At 41.9% G+C, this 23,343-nt stretch overlaps 1 protein-coding gene across 1 annotated transcript in view; it reads right to left on the bottom strand.

Annotated features, from left to right (window-relative positions):
• Positions 1 to 23,343, bottom strand: part of LOC121281432 (glutamine--fructose-6-phosphate aminotransferase [isomerizing] 2-like) — a 77,890-nt gene that overhangs the window by 18,649 nt on the left and 35,898 nt on the right. The window contains 7 exon segments of the mRNA XM_041194376.1: positions 7,041 to 7,155; positions 8,879 to 9,036; positions 9,300 to 9,420; positions 17,497 to 17,594; positions 17,759 to 17,854; positions 19,459 to 19,622; positions 22,332 to 22,450. Of these exon segments, the coding sequence (XP_041050310.1) occupies positions 7,041 to 7,155; positions 8,879 to 9,036; positions 9,300 to 9,420; positions 17,497 to 17,594; positions 17,759 to 17,854; positions 19,459 to 19,622; positions 22,332 to 22,450 (871 nt within the window).

The following is a 23,343-nucleotide window of genomic DNA, read 5'->3' on the forward strand; positions in this document are numbered from 1 at the left end:
CTTGGGTCACTCAGTACCAAAAGTTACTTCTCCCAACTATAGGTTTCCATGTTTGGCATCATTCTAGAAAAATTACATTATATTCTCTATAACTTTACTTCCTCATTACAAAGGAAATGCCCAAATCTGCACACAGTAACCTGTGGGCTAACCAATATCAGTAACAAATTATTTCATTACCTTTGTTCTCACCAAGCTATTTATAACCTGCTCAAAATATCACTTAATCCACGATTTAAATTTGGTGCTTGAGTATGGCATTTGGGTGAGAGCAGGCTGAAATTAGAAGGTCGCACTGACACAAGATCTGGATCATTATGACTCCAGGCCTCTTGACCATTTTCTAAGAATAACTCCAGCCTTAACCCAGCTAGAATGACAAGGTGGTTGGTGGTTGGGAGTGCAGGCAGCAGGAGGCCACGACCAGATACTTAAAGGAATAATCTCCAACATTAAGTAAAATCGAGTAAGTAGCAAGGAGGCCAGCTCATGGGAATACAGCTGGACAAAGTACTGAGCTCGGAAATTTGGTGAGTAAGGGAACTTGGCCCAGAGGGGGAAAAAGGTGCTTACAGAGCAAGGACTGGTCCGAGAAAGGGAGTGAGAGACAGTGAGACCTGAGAGCTGAAATCCAGAGGAATTAATTACATAAACAAGTAAGTGATTGGCTGGTGAGTTTTAAGGTTCCTTTTTACTCTAAACTGGGGGAATAGTTTCAAGTGGTACCATGGAGATATTAATATTGTATTAAATTTATAGCTTAACTAGTTAAACTACTTAATGTAACTACAAATTATCACTGAATTGTATTTCTAAACCTGAAACCTTAATTAGTTAAACAATATACAGTGAAGACACAGGGCAGGTGATATGTTGCAGCTGTAACATGTTGGAAGCTGGTGGACTCCAGTGTGATCCACAGCAACCACATCTGCATTAAGTGTCTGCAGCTCGGGAAACTTCTGCTCAGGACTGAGGAGCTGGAATCCAAGCTTCAGATATTGCGATGCATCAGGGAAGGGCAAAGATACTGGGACACTTTGTTGCAGGAGGCAGTCACATCCCTTAGGTAAATCAGATTTATTCCACAGTCAGGGACAAGATGTTGTGGCTATGAGTGAGGCAGGAATTAGCACTGGAGGAACCTCAGCTTTTGCAATTGCCCAACAGATTTGAGGTTCTTGCAGTCTGTGTGGACAAGATCAGGGACTGCAGGGAGGATGAGCACATTGACCACAGCACCATGATGCAGGGAGCCATTCAAAAGCAGAGTGAAAAGAATGTAGCTGTAAGTAGGGGACACTGTAGTTGGGGGATAGATGCTATTCTCTGCAACTGACAGCTTGAGTCCCAAAGGCTGAGTTGCCTGCCTGGTGCCAGGGTTAAGGACATCTCCTTGGGGTTGGAAAGGAAATTGAAATGGGAGGGGAAGGATTCAGCTGTCACGGTCACATAGTTCTACCTAAGTCGTTGGTACCTAAGGAAAAGATTCTGCGAAGGGAGTATAAGCAGCTAGGGGCCAAATTAAAAAGCAGGACCACAAATGTAAATATCTGTATTACTGCCTGAGCCACTAACAAATTAACATAGGGTTAACAAAATAGGACAGTTGAATGCATAGTTCAAAGATTGGTGTGAGAAAAATGGGTTTTGATTCATGAGACACTGTCACCAGTACTAGGAAAGAGGGAACTGGACCAATGGAATGGACTATACTTGAACTGTGCTGGGACCAGAGTCCTGGCGAATGGTAAAAGCTAGAGCTGTAGAGAGGACTTTCAAGAAAAGACAAGGGAGGAATTTTACTCCAACGGGATTTTACGGTCCCGCTGAATTCAATGGACTTTTGAACAGCTCACTGCATTTTATGGCTCCACCGCTACTGCGACGGGGCCGTAAAATTCCGCCGAAAGTAATAAGGCTAATGATGAGCGTGACAGGAAAGGACAAAAGCATACAATCATAGGAGTATAACAGCAAAAATGGCCAAGGTGGGGAAAAATAGTGATAAGACAGGATTAAAGGCTCTTTAGCATAGGTGCTAGACTGGGTCTGCGGCAGGTGGTGAGGAAACCAGCAATAGGTGAAAAAAAACAGAAAATGCTGGAAAAACTCAGCAGGTCTGACAGCTTTTATCATAGGGAAAAACATACTTGACCTCATCCTCACCAACCTGCCTGCCGCAGATGTCCAGGACAGTATGCCGCAGATGCCCAGGGAGTGACCACCACACAGTCCTTGTGGAGATTCATCTCCATGGGCAGAATTATCCCCCCATTGGGGGTATATTGAAGAGCGGGCGCGTGGAGACGCGCCTCCGATAGGTGCCTCCAAATGGGGGCGCGCCGCCATTTTACATGGGCAGGCCAGTTAAGGCCCGCCCAGTGTGACGTCCATACGGAAGCTCTGTGCGCTCCCTATGTGGGCGGGGGAATCCCTAAACCTGAGAGTGCGTTCTTTCGCGCATGCGCACGAAAGAGTACACTCATCTCCCTGAGGCTAAGTGCTGTCTCAGGGAGATCGGCTGCACGTTGAAAAATATTAAAAATAGAAAAAAAAAATCCCTGATGTCCCTTCATGTGACACTGTCACATGAGTTGGGACATGGCCATAACTTTTAAAAACACTTTAAATTTTTTAAACCTACATGAAACCTCATCCTGCCCATGGATGAGGTTTAATGCTTTTTCTAATGCCCGCCAGGGCTCCTGGCCTGTTCGCCAGCTTTAAGGTTGGATGGGCAGGTCCATTAATTACATTAATGACTCTGTCAATGGCCTCAATTGGCCATTGACAGTCGATGGGTGCACAGCTGATTTTGCTGCGCCCCCGCCTACCTGAAAATTTAAATGGGGTGCGGTGACGTCGGGAATTCTGCCCAATGTCACCGTGCATCATTTTACACATCGGCGAGTGGGCCCCGCCCCCCGCTCGCCGACGGGAAAATCCTGGCCCATCTTCACATTGAGGATACCCTCTATTGTGTTGTGTAGAACTACCACCATGCTAAATGGGATAGACTTCAAATAGATCTAGCAACTCAAGACTGGGCATCCATGAGTGCTGTGGGCTGTCAGCAGCAGCAATATTGTACTCAACCACATTCTGTAACCTCAAAGCTCAGCATATCTCCCACTCTACCATTACCACCAAGCCAGGGGATCAACCTTCATTCAATGAAGAGTGCAGGACGGCATGCGAAGTACAACCCCAGGCAAACCTAAAAATGAGGTGTCAACCTGGTGAAGCTACAACAGGACTATCTGCATGCCAAACAGCATAAGCAGCAAGTGATCAACAGAGCTAAGAGATTCCACAACCAACGGATCAGATCTAAGTTCTGCAGTCCTGCCACATCCACTCATGAATGATGGTGGAAAACGAAACAACTCACTGGAGGAGGAGTCTCCACAAATATCCCCATCCTTAATGATGGGGGGGCCTAGCAGATCACTGCACAAGATAAAGCTGAAGCATTTGCAACAATCTCCAGCCAGAAGTGCCGAATGGATGATCCATCTCGGCCTCCTCCAGAGCGTCACAGATGCCAGTCTTCAGCCAATTCGATTCACTCCACGTGATATCAAGGAACAGCTGAAGGCACTGGATATTGCACAGGTGAAGGGCTCTGATAACATTCTGGCAACAGTATGGAAGGCTTGTGCTCCAGAACTTGCCGGGTCCCTAGTCAAGCTTTCCAATAAAGCTACAGCACTGGCATCTACCAGGCAACATGGAAAATTGCCCACGTATGTCCTGGACACAAAAAGCAGGGCAACTTCAACCCAACCAATTACCGCCCCATCAGTCTTCTTTCCATCATCAGTAAAGTGATGGAAGATCACCAACAATGCTATCAAGCGGCAATTGCTTAGCAATAACCTGCTCACTGACACTTAGTTTGGGTTCCGCCAGGGCTTCTGAGCTCCTGACCTCATTACAGCCTGATTCAAACATGGACAAAAGAGCTGAACTCCAGAGTGAGGTGAGAGTGGCTGCCCTTGACATCAAGGCAGCATTTAACCAAGTGTGGCATCAAGGAGCCCGAGCAAAACTGGAGTCAATGGGAATCAGGGGGAAAACTCTCCACTGGTTGGAGTCATACCTTGCACAAAGGAAAATGGTTGTGGTTGTTGGACGTCATGGGTGTGGCTATTGGAAGTCAATTGCCTCAATTCCAAGACATCACTGCAGGAGTTCCTCAGGGTAGTGGCCTCGACCCAACCATTGCAGCTGCTTCCATCAATGACCTACCTTCCATCATAAGGTCAGAAGTGGGGTTGTTTGCTGATGATTGCACAATGTTCAGCACCATTCGTGACTCCTCAGAAACCGAAGCAATCCATGTCCAAATGCAGCAAGACCTGGACAATATCCAGGCTTGGGCTGACAAGTGACAAATAACATTCGTGCCACACAAGTACCAAGGAATGACCATCTCCAACAAGAGACAATCTAACCATCGCCCCTTGACAATCAATGGCTGTACCATCGCTGAATCCCCCACTATCAACATCCTGGGAGTTGCCATTGAACAGAAACTGAACTGGACTAGCCATATAATACTGTGGCTACAAGAGATCAGAGGCTAGTAATCCTGCAGTGAGTAACTACACCACACGGTGTACCTACGCCACATGGACTACAGCGATTCAAAGAGGCAGCTCACCACCACCTTCTCAAGGGCAATTAGGGATGGGTAATAAATGCTGGCCTAGCCAGCGACGCCCACTTCCCATGAATGAATTTTAAAAATCTGAATGCATGCAGCATTAATAACAAGATGGATGAATTGATAGCAGAGATAAATGGGTATATGATATGATAGCCATTACACAGACATGGTTGCTAGGTGACCAAGGTCAGGAATTGAATATTCAAGAGTATTTGACATTTTGGAAGGAGGAAAGGACAAAGGAAGTGGGGTAGCTCTGTTAATGAAGGATGAGATCAGTACAGTATGAGAAATGCCCTTGCTCAGAAGATCAAAATGTGGAATCAGTTTGGGTGGAAATAAGAGATAGTAAGGTAAAGAAGTCACCGGTGGGAGGAGTTTTTGACTCCCTGACAGTAGCTACAGTGTAGGACAGAGTATACATCAATAAATAATGGGGGCTTGTACAAAATGGACTACAATAATTGAAAACGATTTTAATCTTCATAGAGATTAGACAAATCAAATTGGCAAAGGTAACCTTGAGGATAGGTTTATAAAGTGCATTTGGCACCTATGTTCTTCCTAAGTTGTGCACCTGCATGGCCACGCAACAGATTATGAAGTGCCGTGCACTTAATTATTACATTTGTGCAGATTCTCCAGTGCTGAGACGGCGAGGATCCAGTCAGCAAAGGAGAGACTGTGAGGGACTAGTCAGTGAGGGACAGATTTTGGTTGGTCCAATGAGCAAGATAGAGACTCTGGGAATGGTCAGGTGAGCGAGGGAGAGACTGTAAGGGTCTGGTCAACAAGGGACAGATGTTGGGTGGTCCAATGAGCGAAAGGGATACTTCGAGCTGGGGGTGGTCGGTCAGTAAGGGACAGATTTTGAGCCGGTGGTGGTCCAGTCAGCGAGGGAGAGACTTTGGGGGTGGTTGTACACATCCTCTAGTGCTCAGGCTAATGAGCCGTCACTCACTTTCCTGTTGCTCTTCCAATCACAGGCCGTTTCTCCCCCACATCTGCTGGTAGATGCTCAACTGCATCTCATCAGTGAGCCTTTCAGCAGCAAGCATTTTACAAAAAGCAGTGGTGTGTTAATGCAGTCAGCCCATAATCTCCTCTGCTTTAGAGAAAAATCACAGCAGACCAACAGAGTGTTACTGCTCCCAAATTTGTGAACAGCAGAGGCCTTTTACAAAACTCGGTATTAATTGACGATCGGTTAACATCTCCAAGCATTAGTGAATGAGTAGTTAATAGTTTGTTTTGGATGCCTCAATCACCATCTTTGTTCTGTTCTGTATAAATGCAAGCACTTTCTTTTTACAGAATGAGTTTCTGGAAGTGCTCGCCTCAGCTAAAAGCTTCAGTTTTGCTGTCACGTTCTGCCATTTTGTGCAGGATACCAACTTTAGTTACATAACTGATAGGCATTCGAGAGTAACATTTTTTCTGTTAAAATGGGTTCTCATAGGGTAGATTGTCAACTGATAAGCTAATTCGGAGATTTGAATTCAATTAAGTTTGTATGGAAAGTGGGTCTACAAGGGCTGCTTATGCCATATCCTTTTCACAGTCATGTCTAAATGAAGGCGAAAAGCATCAACCAACAAAGCAGGAAATCCTAAGAGGAAATATTCCCTTATGTTCAAAGGAGAGAGAGGCTGGATGAAATAGTAGAATCTCAGGAATCTATAAGCAAGATTCATGTACAACTGAGAGAAATATTCCAGTACAGTGCTGATGTGACCTTGATCTGCAAAATTCTGCTGAAGCTAGAATATCCAGTGACTTCTTCTCTTGGCAAGAAATGTGAAGATTGTTAGAAGTTGAATTACATGAAGAGGCATTCATCAAGCAAAGGTCATGAATCTGACGTACATATTCTTAGAAACATAAATTCGCACCCACTGGGATTTGACATACGAAGTATGCTATCACAAACCACCAATGACATATAGACAGGACTGGAACTGATGGAAAGACAATGTTCAAAACCAGAAGAAATAAAAGTCCTCACGAACAACGTTCTATTCACTAAACAAATTAACAGCTCCATGAATTGTGTGCAAAATATAAATGATCACTTAGCAAGGTATCTGCATGTACCAGCAAAAACTACTTTAATCCCCACAATCTCATTCTTGCTAGGCATGAGGTTAAAATTGGGGTATTAATATTTATCATTTCAAAAGAATTAAGGGTTCTTAAGAAATTAAATTAAGTGATATGAGAAACTAACAATTTGCAAATGTACAATATTTTATTTACAAAGGTAAAACAAGAAAATACTTCATTTTAAGTATTTCTCACCAAGAAATTAATGTATACTTCTCAAATTAAATGCTCAGTGCTTAGTTTGATATACAATGAAAATTACTTGGCAGAGTTTGAAGCCCAGCAATGATCTCCTTTCTCCTTTGCTGCAGAGAGATACGATCCTGAGACATCATGAGGCCAAACATAATCAAGGAAACAAATTGGCTAGTGTAGGCCTGTAAAAAAAGATAGGATAAAACAAGTTGTCAAAAGGTTCAAAATGTTGCATTAACTATATTTAGGAATTGTTTTTGAAACCCCTTGGAATTATCAAAGTTTTAAAAGTCATTGTGGTGTTATGGGGATGATACCAGAATTTTCCCACTAGAAGTGTTGTATACTAATCATTAAAATTTTACACAAATCACTCATTTTAAATGTGGACATACTTTATTATTTTATTCAGCAGCATTCTTTACAATCCTGCTTGTGTAGCTAGTAAAATATATTTATTTTTTTTCAAAACAGCCAATGCCATTTTGAGAAATCTAATCGCTGACTTGCTGTAAGTGGTTCTTACGACGTTAGCCCTTATTACAAAATTTATATTATACAGGGTTGAAAACATTAGAAAATTAACAGACACTTTCGGAATAGAAAGGAAGAAGGCTGGTCACTTCCCAGGAATTGCAGAATGGCGACCTCAACAAGAATATTCTTTGAACTCTGGGTTTCCTACAGTTTCTTTCTTTGAAGTATTTGATTTTGAACAAAAACACTGCTATGAAAAAGTTCAGCTTGAAATCACAGCAGAGGGCATTTCCAACAGAGACCATTGTAAAGAAAATGAAGTCTGGAAAAAGGCTAGCGATAATACACTTAGATAACATGGGAGCTAGATTAGTTCAAACTTATATGAGGTTCTTGCAGGGCCTTGAAAACATATGAATTGGCTTGTCATTCTTTTTAAACCATCCAACTGGTAAGTAAAAATATATATTTACAAAAAAAAAAATCATTTCCAGTTATTCCATCATTAGCAACTTGATCTCAGCAGGGAAACACTTCTGATTACTAGCTTTTCTTTACACCAGAACTAATTCTTCCAGTTTGAAAAGTAATTATGAACATTTCTGCTGCCTGTTTGCTTTTGCAGATCATCAGATGTCTTCCAAAGCAAAATTCCTTATTTTAATCTTATTTTTTAAATAAGCAAAACGCTATGATGCTGGAAATCTGAAATAAAAACAGAAAGTGTCGGAAATCATCAGGTATGGCAGCAGCTGCATTAACAGAGTTAACATTTTGCCATTTGCAGTTCTCTGGCAGTCAACCCCAATTCCTTCAAATTGCATGTTTGGATGGGCCCTCTACATCCTGGAGTTGAGAATATGTAATGCCGATCCACACCATGCCCACAGTTATTGATTTGACAGAAAATCCGAAAGTAAAATGATAATGGGTCGCTTGAGTTAAAAAGCCACTAACTGACGTACTGAACATATTTTTGGGTTTCCCATGTACTATCGGACCTACTGCCCTCGCAGTGCATCTGCATATTAAAATCCAGCCCTTTAAAATCCAGTTCTTCTCAGGTCTTTCCCTATTCGGAGTATGACAAATACAAGTGCACTGTTCATCAGACTACTGCAGTAGGAGTTCAAATCAATAGAAAATGTGATGCTTTTGTTAATTCTCGCAAGTGTTCCAAATTAATCAAATTCTATAAAAGTTGATTGAGAAACCTGTTTTTTTAGAAAATTCAGCACCAGCTCAAAGTATAATTTTAAGGCAGTTCACATTGCTTGTTAAAAAACAAGTTTCTTGCCACACACAATTTTACTTTACTGTACATAATACAAACTGAAAAAGACAATTTAAGCAACCACAAAATTATGAAGTACTCAAATAATCAATAAAAGTTAATACAGCTTATTTTAAAAGAAAGAACACTTTAACCTTTGTGCTCGCCACTCCAATTTCAGGTCCAGCATTAATGTGTATACCACAATCAGTTTCTCGAGAAATAGAGCTTCCAACTGTGTTTGTGATGCCGATAGTAAAAGCACCATGACCCTTACAGTACTGCAGAGCCATGAGAGTATCTGCAGTTTCACCTGTTAAACAGATTTTAACATGATACAAAATGGTATTGTTTTACAATCAATCTTGTTCACTTCAAATCACTTGAATTGCAGGAATACAAACTACAGAGAAATTTATCCTCTAAATGAATAATGTTTAATGTTGTTCAATAAGCAGATTTCAATATATCTTTTCATAACAAAGAATATTGTCCTCATAATTGCATGCAGATGTAGAAGTTATTAAATAAATAATAAAACACATCAGACTTCCAAAAATGTGTTTGAATGCACACCTGACTGGCTAATAAAAAAGCAGACATCATCTCTGAAAACAGGAGTACTTCTGTCCAAGAAATCACTGGCAAGTTCAACCATCACTGGTAGTTCAGTTAGTTCTTCCAATACTTGACGTGTCTAGATTGACCAAGAATATTGCATATAATGACCAAACAGAACGTATGAGTCTACATTGTTTATGTGCAACCTATTACCATAAATGGCGGAGCAGGCCCGAATGGCCTACTCCTGCTCCTTGTTCGTATGTTCATATTCTCCAATTTTGTTCTGTAGGGTGCAGACAATTTAAATTTTTTGCACGGCCAAGCACTCAAGTAAAGGGGCTGATTGTGTGCAGCCTGCGTGCAAGCCTTTGGGTTGCTTCACATTTGCGCAGCTTAGAAAGAACATTGGGATTTGTAAAATAAAAGGTAACCATTCCTACCTACATAAATATCTATACTTATGCACGGGTTAAGCTAGTTTTTTTTTAAAAAGCTTTTGGGAATCATTCGCTTGTGATGGTGCTTTCAAAGTTTATATTTTTTGAAACAGTCCTAAATGAAAATGGAAACTGTAAACAGAAACTGAGAAGGAAAACCATAAAAGGAAAGAGAGAGAGGAAACTGACCTTCCCAATTTTTAAGGGAATGAAAATTGAGACTAAGAGTGGAAACCAAAACCTGTAGGCAGACTGAGATTGGCTGATGCTATATGAAGGGATGACCAGCCATCCAAGCTCGGTAGTAGCAGTTGAAGCACCCAGTAGTGCAGTACGGGAAAGCTGAAGAGAGGCCAGATCCAAAATAAGCTACTGCATGTGTTTCTATTACTTGAAGATAACTGTGCCATCCAGACCAGGTTGAGGAGGTTCTCCAGTGTTTCCTTTTGTTCATTCATGGGTGTGAGTGTTGCTGGCTAGACCAGCATTTCTTGCCCATTCCTAATTACCCCCGAGAAGGTGGTGGTGAGCTGTCTTCTTGAACCGCTGCAGTCCATGTGGTGTAGGTACACCCAGAGCGCTCAAAGGGAGGGAGTTCCAGGATTTTGACCCAGTGACAGTGAAGGAATGGTAATATATTTCTAATTAAGGATGGTGTATGGCTTGGAGGGGAACTTCCAGGTGGTGATCTTCCCATGTGTCTGCTGCCCTTGGCCTTCTAGATGGTAGCGGTCGTGGGTTTGGAATGTGCTGTCTTGGAAGCCTTGGTGAGTTCCCACAGAAAATCCTGAAGGTGGTATACACTGCTGCCACTGTGTATCGGTGGTGGAACGAGTGGATGTGGTGCCAATCAAGCAGGCTGCTTTGTCCTGGATAGTGTCAAGCTATTCGAGTGTTGCTGGAGCTGCACTCATCCAGGCAAGTAGAGAGTATTCCATCACACTCCTGACTTGTGCCTTGTAGATGGTAGACAGGCTTTGGGAAGTCAGGAGTTACTCGCTGCAGGATTCTTAGCCTCTGACCTGCTCTTGTAGCCACAGTATCGATATGGCTAGTCCAGTTCAGTGGTAACTGTTAGGATGTTGATAGTGGAGATTCAGTGATGATAATGCCATTGATTGTCAGGGGACAAGGGTTAGATTCTCTCTTGTTGATGATGGTCATTGCTTGGCATTTATGTGGTGCAGATGTTACTTGCCACTTGTCAGCCCAAGCTTGGATATTGTCCAAGTCTTGCTGCATTTGGATATGGACTGCTTCAGTATCTGAGTAGTCACGAATGGTGCTGAACATTGTGCAATCATCAGTGAACACCCCCACTTCTGTCCTTATGATGGAAGGAAGGCCATTATGAAGCAGCTGAAGTTGATTGGGTCCAGGACACTGCCCTGAGGAACTCCTGCAGTGATGTCCTGGAACTGAGATGATTAACTTCCAACAAGCACATCCACCTTCCTTTGTGCTAGGTATGACTCCAACCAGCAGAGAGATTCCCCCTTGATTCTCATTGACTCCAGTTTTGCTAGGGTTCCTTGATGCCACACACAGTCAAATGCTTCCTTGATATCAAGGGCAGTCACTTTCACCTCACCTCTGCAGTTCAGCTCTTTTGTCCATGTTTGAACCAAGGCTGTAATGAGGTCAGGAGCTGAGTGACCTTGGCAGAATGCAAACTGAGCATCAGCGAGCAGGTTATTGCTGAGGAAGTGACCCCTTCATCACTTTACTGATGACTGAGAGTAGACTGACGGGGAGGTAATTGGCCGGGTTGGATTTGTCCTGTCTTTTGTGTACAGGTCATACCCTGGGCAATTTTCCACATAGCTGTACTGGAACAGCTTGGCCAGGGGTGCAGCAAGTTCTGGAGGACACATCTTCAGTACTATTGCTGGAGTATTGTCAAGGCCCATAGCCTTTGCAGTATCCAGTGCCTTCAGCTGGATCTTGATATTACGTGGAGTGAATTGAATTGGCTGAAGACTGGCAGCTGTGATGCTGGGGGACCTCTGGAGGAGGCCAAGACGGATCATCCACTCAGCACTTCTGGCGGAAGATTGTTGCAAATGCTTCAGCCTTACCTTTTGCACTGCAGTGCTAAGCTCCCCCATCATTGAGGATGGGGATATTTGTGAAACCTCCTCCTCCAGTGAGTTGTTTAATTGTCCAACACCATTCATGACTGGATGTGGCAGGACTGCAGAGCTAGATTTGATCCTTTGTTTGTAGTATTGCTTAGCTCTATCATTTGCTGCTTATGCTGTTTGACATGCAAGTAGTCCTGTGTTGTAGCTTCACCTGGTTGACATCTCATTTTTAGGTATGCCTGGTGCTGCTCCTGGCATGCCCTCCTGCACTCTTCATTGAACCAGGGTTGACTCCCCTGGCTTGGTGGTAATGTTAGAGTGGGGGATATGCTGGACCATGAGGTTACAGATTGTGTTTGTATACAATTCTGCTACTTTCGATGGCCCATAGCACCTCATGGATGCCCAGTCTTGAGCTGCTAGATCTGTTGGAAATCTATCCCAGTTAACATGGTGTTAGTGCCACACAACATGATGGAGGGCATTCTCAATGTGATGACAAGTCTTATTCTCCACAAGGAGTGCGGGGTGGTCACTCTTACCAATACTGTCATGGACCGATGCATCTGCAGCAGGAAAGTTGGTGAGGATGAGATCAAGAACGCTTTTCCCCCTTGTTGGTTCCCTCACTACCAGCCGCAGACCAAATTTAGCAGCCAAGTCCTTTGGGACTTGGCCTGCTCAGTCTGTGATGGTGCTACCGAGCCACTCTTGGTGATGGACATTGAAGTCACCCACCCAGAGTACATTCTGCGCCCTCGCCACCCTCGAGCTTTCTCTAAGTGGTGCTCAACATAAAGTGGTACTGATTCATCAGCTGAGAGAGGGGGTGACGGTACATGGCAATCAGCAAAAGGCTTTTTTGCCCATGTATGACCTGACACCATGAGACTCCATGAGGTCTAGAGCTAATGTTGAGAACTCCCAGGGCAACTCCCTCCCGACAGTATACCACTGTGCTGCCACCTCTGTTGGGTCTGTCCTGCCGGTGGGACAGGATAAACCTAGGCATCACACTTTAGGTGAATAATATGCCTGGGGAACTCGGGTTGGTTGTGCACTGCTGGCGGCTGAGGATCAGGCCAACTCCTTGAAGGACAGGAGCTGAAATTCTTTATGAGGAAGACAGGTTTGAAAGACTTTGTGACTGATTTTGATCACCTGTTCACTGTATGGACTGCTGAGCCAATTTGTAAGATCTATCTTAGTTGTATCTGCCAGTTACTGTGTTACTGGCAGATACAACTATAATCTATAGTTGACTGCAATGTGCCTGATAATTCATGATTAACTTATACTCTAACATCCGGCATCAACATAAGAGGTACCTCAGACAGTATTTAGTGTTTGCTTTGTTTGACTCCTATATAGTAAAAATGTTTCAGTTTTAAACCATGGAATCTTGTAGCTTCATTCTTTTTGTAAATAACTACAGGAAGAATTTTCTCCCCGTCATGCGGGCTGGGCGGGAGCAGGCGGGCGCGCAGTTGATTGCTGCCTGCAATCGGCTGTGTGCCGGCATTTTATGTGGGCGGGCCAATCAAGGCCAACCCAGCATGACACGCACCCAGAAGAACCAAACACTTCCTGTATGGGCAGGGGGAAAATTGAGAGTTAGGGACTGCGCTCTTTCATGCATGCGTGCAGAAATCTCCCTGAGGCAGCTTCATGCCTCATGGAGATTACTTTGCTTATGAAAAATTGAAATAAAGAAAAAAAAAATTCATACATGTCCCCTCATGTGACAGTGTCACATGAGCTGGGATATGTCAATGAATTCTAATATAACATTTTATTTGATTTATAAACCCTTTTGAAGCCTCATCCCGCCCGTGGATGAGGTTTCATGTGAAATGCGAAAGCCGCCTGGGCTCTTCGTCTGCCCACCAACCTTAAGGTTGGACGGGCAGTCCAGACAATTAGTTTAATTAGCTGTTAAATAGCCTTAATAGGCCTTTGACAGTTCGGCGGGCACGCAGCTGACCCCGGTGCGCACCCACTGAATTGAAAATCGAAAGGATGTGCGGTGACGTCGGGACGCACGCCCAACATCACCGCATGTCATTTTAACACTGGCAAGCGCCCCCGCCCCCCCTGCACGCCGATCAGAAGTTTCAGGCCTGGGGAGTTCCAATTTCCTTTTCTTAAAAAGGAAGTTACTGGTCTCTCTTAAGATCCTAACACACTGCTGTTCAACAATGACGAATAAACACCAGGTACAACACTGAATTACACAGAATTTAAGTCCAGAAACAGGCTATTCTGTTGAGGGATCAATTTTGGCTAGAACACTGAGAACCGTTTTTTAATTGAATATTGCTATAAGATCCTTTACATCGTTCCAATAGGGCAGATGGCTTAATGTCTCTCTTCTATTGTGGGCTTTCATGACATGCAATCAAAAGACATGAATGAAATGCCAGTATTTCAATAAGCCTACTAAGCTAGACAATTGGCACTGTGCTTCTCTATCATGAAGATATTAATGTATATAATGTTATTGGAAATTATTTTAAATTGGACCTTTAGTGGGGTCTCTGTCTGTGGGTGAGTGTGTGTGTCTCAGTTGGATTAAAGCCAGCTAGTCTGGGTGCTTTGATGTATTGTAGTTTTGAGATGTTAAACAATGAGGAAGTTAAGGTAAAGAGCACATTTGCATTTTGTTGTATAAACCATTCAAAGACTGGGGGTGAAATCTTGCACCTAGCTAGGAGACACCAAGCAATATGCTTATATTACTAATAAAATTGGTACCAAGAAAAGGATTTTATTGTTAGAAGAGGTGGAATTCAAAGGGCCTGATGAGGATTTACATTCAAAGGGAAGGCTAGGTATATACAGAAAATAATGTGTGTAGGTCAAAGGCATGCTGCCTGTATGCCTACAACCAACTGTGCGAAGGAACCAAATTGAAAGGAATCGCATTTTGAATTTGTGAGATAAATGTGCTTTGCCTGGTGTCTGTTTAAGTTTATGGTCAGGATTTTACATTCGGCGTGCAGGGGCCGGCCCGACACACTGGCATGTAAAATGACGCGTGATGACATGGGCATGTGCCCCGACATCATCGCGCTGTCTCGAGATACATCGTTCGGCGGGTGCATGCCAAGTCGGCTGCGCGCCCGACCATAATTGATAGACTTATTAAAGATCATTAACTAGGTAATTAACCTGAATTTCATGCTGCCCATCCAACCTTATGGTTGACGGACAGGTGAAAAGGCCAAGCGGCTTTTATGTTTTTTAGGAAACCTCATCCATGAGCAGGATGAGGTTTTCTAAAGCTTTTATGAATTAAATAAAAACTTTTTCTGAAAAATAAAACCATGTCCCATCTCATGTGACACAGTCACATGAGGGGACATATTTTACTACATTTTTATTGCATTTATTTATTTTTATAAAAAGGGCTTCAATTTCCATGAGGCAGCTCCATACCTCGGGGAGACTGAAGCACTCTTTCGCGTGCCTTAATTGGCCCACTTGCGTAAAATAGCATTGCAAAGCTGATCGCAGGCAGCGGTTGGCTCTACGACTGCCCCCACCCACCAAGCCCGCCTGACATGGGAAAAATTCAGGCTGATGGGTTATTGTTGCCTTGAGGAAAATTACCTGGAGTGATTCATTTGGGGATTTGTTTGAAAGTTATTATGGTAGTAATTTGTAGACATGTGTATGTATTTAAATTTGTTGTTAAATTAATAAATGTTTCATTTAATTTATATAAAAAGCCTCTGGAGGCTTGGTGGTTTCATTTCTGAATTCAGAGCTGCATCTCAAACATACCAATTGAAAAATATAGGTTATTTAAAGTTGTTTAAAGTTTCCCTCTGGGATTTTAAATAATTTAGCCTTTACCAACTGCTGTGTCATAACATTCTCTAGCCAAGAATGTCGCAACAACCAACTTGTAAATGGATTTGGGAGTTCTTTTATGAGCCTATTCACATCAAAGAAATATTTTCCAGGTAAACAAAGGTGTGACATCTAAGAACATGGGCTCTCTTGTGTGGGTGGTAGAGGCAACCAAGGGTTCATATAAAGGGTGCATAAATATCTTATGTGACGATGCAGCTGACTGAGGGTGTTGCAGACAAGCCATCATGATTCCTTCAAAAGGTTAAGTAAAGGATTCACTTTCCTTGGAAAAGTGCATATGTGTATTAAGTCACTTCCTCATGTGGGAAAAATGACATCCTCATTACAGAGACTGCACTGACTTGCTCAGCCACATTTTCTAGGTCACATTGACTACAGCCCACTGAAGGGTGATTCTCAGATAGTGTTTTGCCAGGACTTCATCTAACCTTACTTCCAGTGTTTTGTCCCTAAAAATAGTTATACCTTGTCCTCCCCTACCCAGTGGTGCAGGTACAGATATAGGTGATGTTTTTAAAGCTCTTTATAGTAATTTCTGCCCCTCTCAACTCTGTTTCTGGTGTTTGGTGCAAATTGTGCAAGCAGTGCTCCAGTCATATGTTGCTTCTTCATAGGGAGACCCTGGATAGCAGCAGAAGATTGCCCACCTCTGCTGGTGTTACAAGTTGCTTCAGTGGTGGGGTCACCTAGGAATGAAATTCAGCCGCCAGATTTTTTGCCAGTAAAATAAAACTGGACAAAAATTTTGGGACCGTCAGTTTGGCAAGATGTTTGCATTTTTAAAAAAATCCTTCTTAAGCCGATGTTTTAACAATTTGCTTCAATTAATCTCAAACTAACTTTCATGCATAGTTCTCCCCAATCCCAATTTAATTCTTTTGTTCCTAATTTCAAAGGTGCCAAGAACAAGAAAGTCATGCGGTGAGGATTAGCAAATAATAAGGACTGGGATAAGCTTTTCAATTCAGGAAAGGATCAAATACAAATGGATGAGCATCCATTCCTACTGAATCATCACTGCACTGAGTAGCAAAATATTTCCTGTTGAGAGGGCTATTTATTACTTCCGTCCAAAACAGTCTGAAGTCTGCATCAGGAGGTCGGATCCATTTCCAATATCAGGCTTCATCAGCATAAATGGGGTGTGCTGAAGAGTGGTCAATGGCCACTAGCAGGCAGCTTGCCATACTGGGGAGTGATAAATCTGGTGGTTCTATGGGTTAGGCAAGCCGGATGTCTGTAAATAGTGTTTGGGGGGAGGGCTGGAGGGGCAACCATACAACAGTAGACTGCAGTATTTTTCTGGGGCCAGAAAAATATTTTTGCTCCCTCTAGCTTCCCTCACAAATTCCCTGAAAAAAAGTTCCAGTGTTTCTGAGCACTTCAACCTGTCTTTGAGGACCCAGGTTAAGCTGCTCACCAGGCTCTTCCCATTTGTACTTCAGAATTCAATTGGAGCTCTGTAACCAGCCTAAGCTAAGTGGGCAAGCAGTGTACCTATTTACAGGCCTGTCTGCAAATTTACCAGGCAGGCCTTGGACTTCCAAGAGGCAACCTAATTTACCCCATCATCAATTTTATGCAATCCACTACTCATTTTTGAGACAAGAAATGGGCAAATATCAGTTGAAAATTGCCCCCACAGTGTCAAATATTTGGTTCAGCAATATTAATTTGAGGGGAGGAGAATTTAACAAATTAACTCAATTTTGAGAGTTAAACAAAATAGCATTCTAAAAGTGTTCCTAAAGGCAGCTGCAGCTTAGATTTTAAAAGTTGTACAGCATAACGTTGAATGTTCAAACTTACTGCAACGGCAGCATGGTAACTAGTTCCACAGCCAATCAAGAGCAAGCGCCTGCACCTTTTTATTTCTTTGAGGTGGTCTTTCAATCCACCCAGCATAACTGTAAAAAAGTACATTAATGTTTATAAGCCACTATATATCTTCACTCATTAAAAAATTTGCATTCAGAACATCAATAATTGTGTCAATCATCAGTTGGCAAGTTAGCAGATATTACTGAAACTGACTTCCGCCTCATAAATACAAATATGAAGAATATTTTACCTGCGCTTGTTTCAAAGTTTACTCTTCCTCGCAAAGTATTAACAACGGATTCTGGTTGTTCAAAAATCTCTTTCTGCATGAATGCACTGAAGTTATCTGCATCAAAAAATTGAATGCACTGATTACTCTCAAAAAATGTTTAAGTTACACCTGAAAATGGTTACCTCATACATTTTTAAAGCACTCACATCTGCTGTTAAATTTACTGCTAATAAGTTATAACATATTAACTTAGCATGTAACAAAAAAGCTGTAGGACATCCTCAGTTCAGCAGGAGGTAAAAGGATCAATTAAACAAATCTGGGAAATTTATAGAAAGGCTTTAAAAGTAGCAGAGCCCTGAGGTACAAAAGTGAGAAAATTTTAAGGATAATTTCCTTTTGTAAAATCCAAACAATTAGAGTAATTGGCCCAATTTGGATTTAGAAAATCACTCAACAATTCTAGGTTTACATGCATTTTGGTGTTATCATTTATTAAGCCGTGGAGCATAAACAAATTCTTGCTGGAACTATCAATGCAGCAGAATTTCCTTTCAGGACCGGGGGTTCTCTACCACAAGCCAACCTTCACTGGTCAATATGTGTGTTGGGATTCTTACAATTCCACACACCATAAGATTAGTCTTATTGGCAACCTTGTCACTTGCTCACTGTGCAATCTTGATGTTGAAATAGGGTGCATGAAAGGCATCCTGCAGCATAATGGCTACCCTGATCAGATCATTTCACGCTGTATATCACGCAAACTCGTGAACAGGCCTAAGGCCGTCACTTGCGGCCCTGAAAAATGCCCAGTCTACCTCAGATTACCCTGGAAGGACACCATATCTCAAAAATTTGACCAACAGGTGAAACTAGCTGTTTCATGCAACTACTATGCAGTACCAACACAAGTGGTATTCGCTACTAACAGAATGTTGCCATCAAGCCAAAAAGACGTTCTGCCTATTACACAGATGAGTAATGTGGTACATAAATTTCAGTACTAGGGTAATGATAGGTATGCAGGTCCTACGTCCCAAAAACTGGCGGATCATATCAAACAGCATGTCCCAGCCGGGCAAGGTACAGGCTGTACTCAACCACCTCGTGCTTGCAAAACTCAAAACACAGTGTCCAACATTAGATGTGATTCCACGGTTGGACAACATTTGCTAAATAATCTTCAGTGTGCTAAGGATTATGCTGACAACTAATTTAAGATTGTCAATTGGGCTCACTGTGTGGCACACTTGCGTGTACGAGAAGCTACATATATTAATGCACAGGGCCCTGTTCTTTGTAGAAAGAAAGAACATGGACACGCATTGCACCTGTTTCATCTAAACAAAATAAGAGACATCCATTCGCTGACTCATTCCTCAGGGCATTGCCTTGACTAGTCAGGGTCAAGCTGCCTGGTTTAAATTTCAAACAACACTTGGCAGTTAACTGTCAGTCTACTTACCAACCAATCAGCACTCTCTTCACATAAATTGTTGTTTTCCCCTTATTTTGGTATTTTTGCAAAGTGACCTGATGAGTGCAAGCCAAAAAGCTTTGACATGTATTTTTTGACTGATGTGAGTGAATATGAATTTATTCTGCCTCCTTATCAGGGAAAACAGAGTTCAATGCATACATACTGTAACACATCTGCAGATCTATACTCACTGGTTTTTAATTGGGTTATGACTAAACTTGTACACTCTTCTCACCTTTCATTATTTGATGCAATTCCATCTGCAGAGTGTGGATGGCCCTTGATGTCAAATCACCCACTGATCTTTCAATACGGTGAATGGAGAGGCAACCATTGGCCACGGCAGCAATGTCATCGTCTTCCAGAAATAGAGCTCTGTTTGTGTGCTCAATGATTGCACTGTTGAAGAATGATTAAGAAAATATTGTAAATAGATAAAGATATATTTTCTAATAACTTAACACATAATTGTAAATAGTACAACAGTGTTACAAGCTACTATTCCCTGTACATGTGTATCACAGCAACTGATATTTTCAAAACTTGTCCTGATTAAAAATTTGTCCACACATCATTTAATATTTTCCCAGTAAAAGCACAACAATAGTAAGACATCTTTCTTAAGTAGTAACTATTTCAACCTCAATGTTACAAAGCATGTTGGGATGCTTTGCTACATTAAAGGTGCTTTATAAATGCAAGTTGTTGTTGTCATGTTCCTGCCAAGTCATAGCCTTGTCCACTTAAGAAATGAATAAAAGAAAAAACATTTCTAAAATGCCATATCACATCTTCAGGGCATGCCAAAGCACTTCACAATCAATTAATCACCTTGAAAGTTAGTCACTGTAATGTAGGCAGATGCAGCAGTCAATTTCCATACAGAAAGATTCTACAAATGACCGATAAACATGTACCTTTTTGGTCATTTGATTGAGAAGAACATTGGCTAAGAGACTAAAAGATCCTTGCTCTTCTTCAAATAGTGTTATGGGACCTTTAAAATTAATCAAATCACTGGATGGATATACAGGGCCTAAATTTAAGCACCTTCTCTGAAATACAGCACTCTAACAATGCAGCACTTCTTCACTACTGAATTTAGGCTCAGTCTAGATTATGTGTCAGGAAACCCATAACCATCTGATTTAAGAGCTTACCAACTCATTCGCCAAGCTGACCATTTCTGACTTTTTTTTTAAAAACACTTTTATAATTTAGTTTTATCCCAAGTACAAGCTGCTTTGGAGACAGTTTAGTATCCATGAAGTGTTATTATTCTGCAGAGTCAGATCCCACTTTGAATAAAACATAGAAACACACAAATTAGGAACTGAAGTAGGCTATTTGGCCCCTCAAGTCTGCTCCACCATTCAATGAGATCATGGCGTTAGCTCCACTTTCCTTCTTACTCTCTACATCCTTTAGACTCCCTTGTCAATCAAGAATCCATCTAACTCAACCTTAAAAAAAATTCAATGACTGCCTCCACTGCTTTCTGAGGAAGAGCGCTCCATAGACTCACAACTGTCTGAGAGGATTTCTCCTCATCTCCGTCTTAAATGGGAGACCCCTCATTTTTAATCTGTGCCCCCTAGTTCTAGTCTCTCCCACAAGGAGAAACATCCTTTCAGCATTAACCATGTCAAGTCCCCTCAGGATCGTATATGTTTCAACATTTACCTCTCATTCTTCTAAACTCCAATGGATACATGTCCAACTTGTCCATCCTTTTTGCATAAGACAACCCCGTAATCCTAGGAATCAGTCAAGTGAACCTTCCCTGAACTGCTTCAAATGCAATTATGTCTTTTCTTAAATAAGGAGACCAAAACTGTACACAGTAGTCTGGATGTGGTCTCGCCAATACCCTGTACATTTGTAGCAAAAGATCCTTACTTTTATATTCCATTCCCCTTGCAATAAATGACAACATTCATTCATTGCCTTCCTAATCACTCGCTGTACCTGCGTACTAACTTTTTGTGATTCTTATACCAGGACACCCCAATCCATGGAAAACATTTCTTCAGAACAATTAACCAGGCCACATTCAAAGCAAACAACAATACACACAAGTATAAAAATAGAAAGTGCTAGTTAAACCTGATCCAAGGGTTAATAACAACGAATGATGTATTTGTAAATAATGCTTACACCTGCTGGGCGGCACTGTGGTGCAGTGGTTAGCGCTGTTGTCTCACAGCTCCAGGGACCTGGGTTTGATTCTGAACTCAGGCGTCTGTCTGTGTGGGGTTTGCACATTCTCCCCGTGCCCACGTGGGTTTCCACCAGATGCTCCGGTTTCCTCCCACCGTCCAAAGACATGTTGGTTCGGTGGATTGGCTACGGTTAAATTGCCCCATAGTGTGTTTGTCTGTGCGTGTGTGTCCTGTGATGGACTGGCATTCTGTCCTGGGTGTACCCTGCCTAGTGCCCATTGCCTGTTGGGATAGGTGCTGACTCCCCATGACCCTGAGTTTGATAAAGCAGTTCTGGAAAAGATGAATGAGTTTACACCTGCCAACACCACTGGATGGGGAGTGCTATTATCACATCCTTAGTTTAATTATTTTAATGAAGAAAAGATGATTCAGGAGATCCAGGTCTTAAAACGGATAATATGATTATATAAAACCAATACTAGCAGGTTATTCAACTTATCCAAGTGCAAATCTAGAGGCCACAAATATTACATTAAGGCCTCAGTGAAGTCCAAGGATAAAAACAAAACTATTTTGCAGGGCATGGACCTATGCAACAACTCCACTGGAAAAGTAGTTAATGATCTCAATTAACTTCTTTAAAAAGAAAGATGGATTAACATGTGGTTAATACACTCAACATGAAGGATATACGCAGACAATCATATGCTAAAGTAAAATAGTACAGATGCTGGAATCTGAAGTAAAAATAGAAAGTGCTGTAAATACTTAGCTCAGGCAGCATCTGTGGAGAGAGAAACAGTGTTTGCTTCAGGTCAATAACTTGATTTTTTTGGTTGATTAAGTAGCATGTCAGGACAATATTGTTATCTTCAGCAAACCATCAGTAAAAATTACAAGTGGAGTTTTCAAAAAGTGCAAACAAAATTGTTTTTGTACTTGCCTTGCATCAGAGGCAAAGTAAAATTCAACAGATTTTTCTTCAGTAGGATGCAGACGCTTAAGACTTTCTGTCTCAATTTGGTGTGCCTTGCTTGAACCACCATTTTTGTTATTTTTGTCCTTAGCGAATAAAGAATTTCAGTAAATCATTGAGTTGAGTGTTTTTGCTATAAGTAAATTAACACAATGGAAATAAGAAACTCATTCCTAAAATAAGTGACACCTACAAAATAGTATTACATAGCCCAAGATTTTGTTGTGGAAGTTTCAAAGTGCAACATGCAGTGCACAGTCTTTCAGATGAGATGTTAAACCAAGGCCCTGCCTAACCTTTCAGGTACATGTAAAAGATCCCAAGGCTCTATTCGCAGAAAAGCAAGTGATTTCTCCCGGTATGCTAGTCAATATTTATCCCTCAACTACTGGAACAGTTTATTTGGTCATTTATCTTATTGCTGTTTGTGGGACCTTGCTGTATACAAGTTGGCTACCACAATTTCCTACATTATAACAGTAACCACATTTGGCAAAAATAATTAATTGGCTGTGAACATCCTGAAATGCAAGTTTGTTTTCTTTCAATCCCAATTTGAGTTCTTATAACTAGTTAAATAAAGCTGAAGAGGAAGCTTACTAATTACCGAAACTTCCGCGCCAGGCTGTTTTAATCTAGGGATGGAATTACAATTAATGATTCAACTATGGCAGCTTTAATTATAAATTATATTTCTGGTCAGTCCTAATTCTTTGGCCTTGGGCCAAAATTATGGGCGGAATTTTCCATGCCCGCTGGCATCAGGAGTGTTTGGCGGCATAAGCAAACAAAATGGCGAAAAGGCCAAAGCTCGGTTGCACAATGTCGTGATGCCAGTTTGCAATCATCCACTCTGCTCGTCAATGGCGGGCTGCATTTCCCACCGTCGGATGTCGGGAACCTCATTGTAATGCATCTGCATATCATTATAAGCCCAGCTCGGTGGAATCATCCTCCCCACACTGGATCATTCAAGCAC

Source organism: Carcharodon carcharias, chromosome 8, assembly GCF_017639515.1.
Source record: "Carcharodon carcharias isolate sCarCar2 chromosome 8, sCarCar2.pri, whole genome shotgun sequence".
Taxonomy (NCBI): domain Eukaryota; kingdom Metazoa; phylum Chordata; class Chondrichthyes; order Lamniformes; family Lamnidae; genus Carcharodon; species Carcharodon carcharias.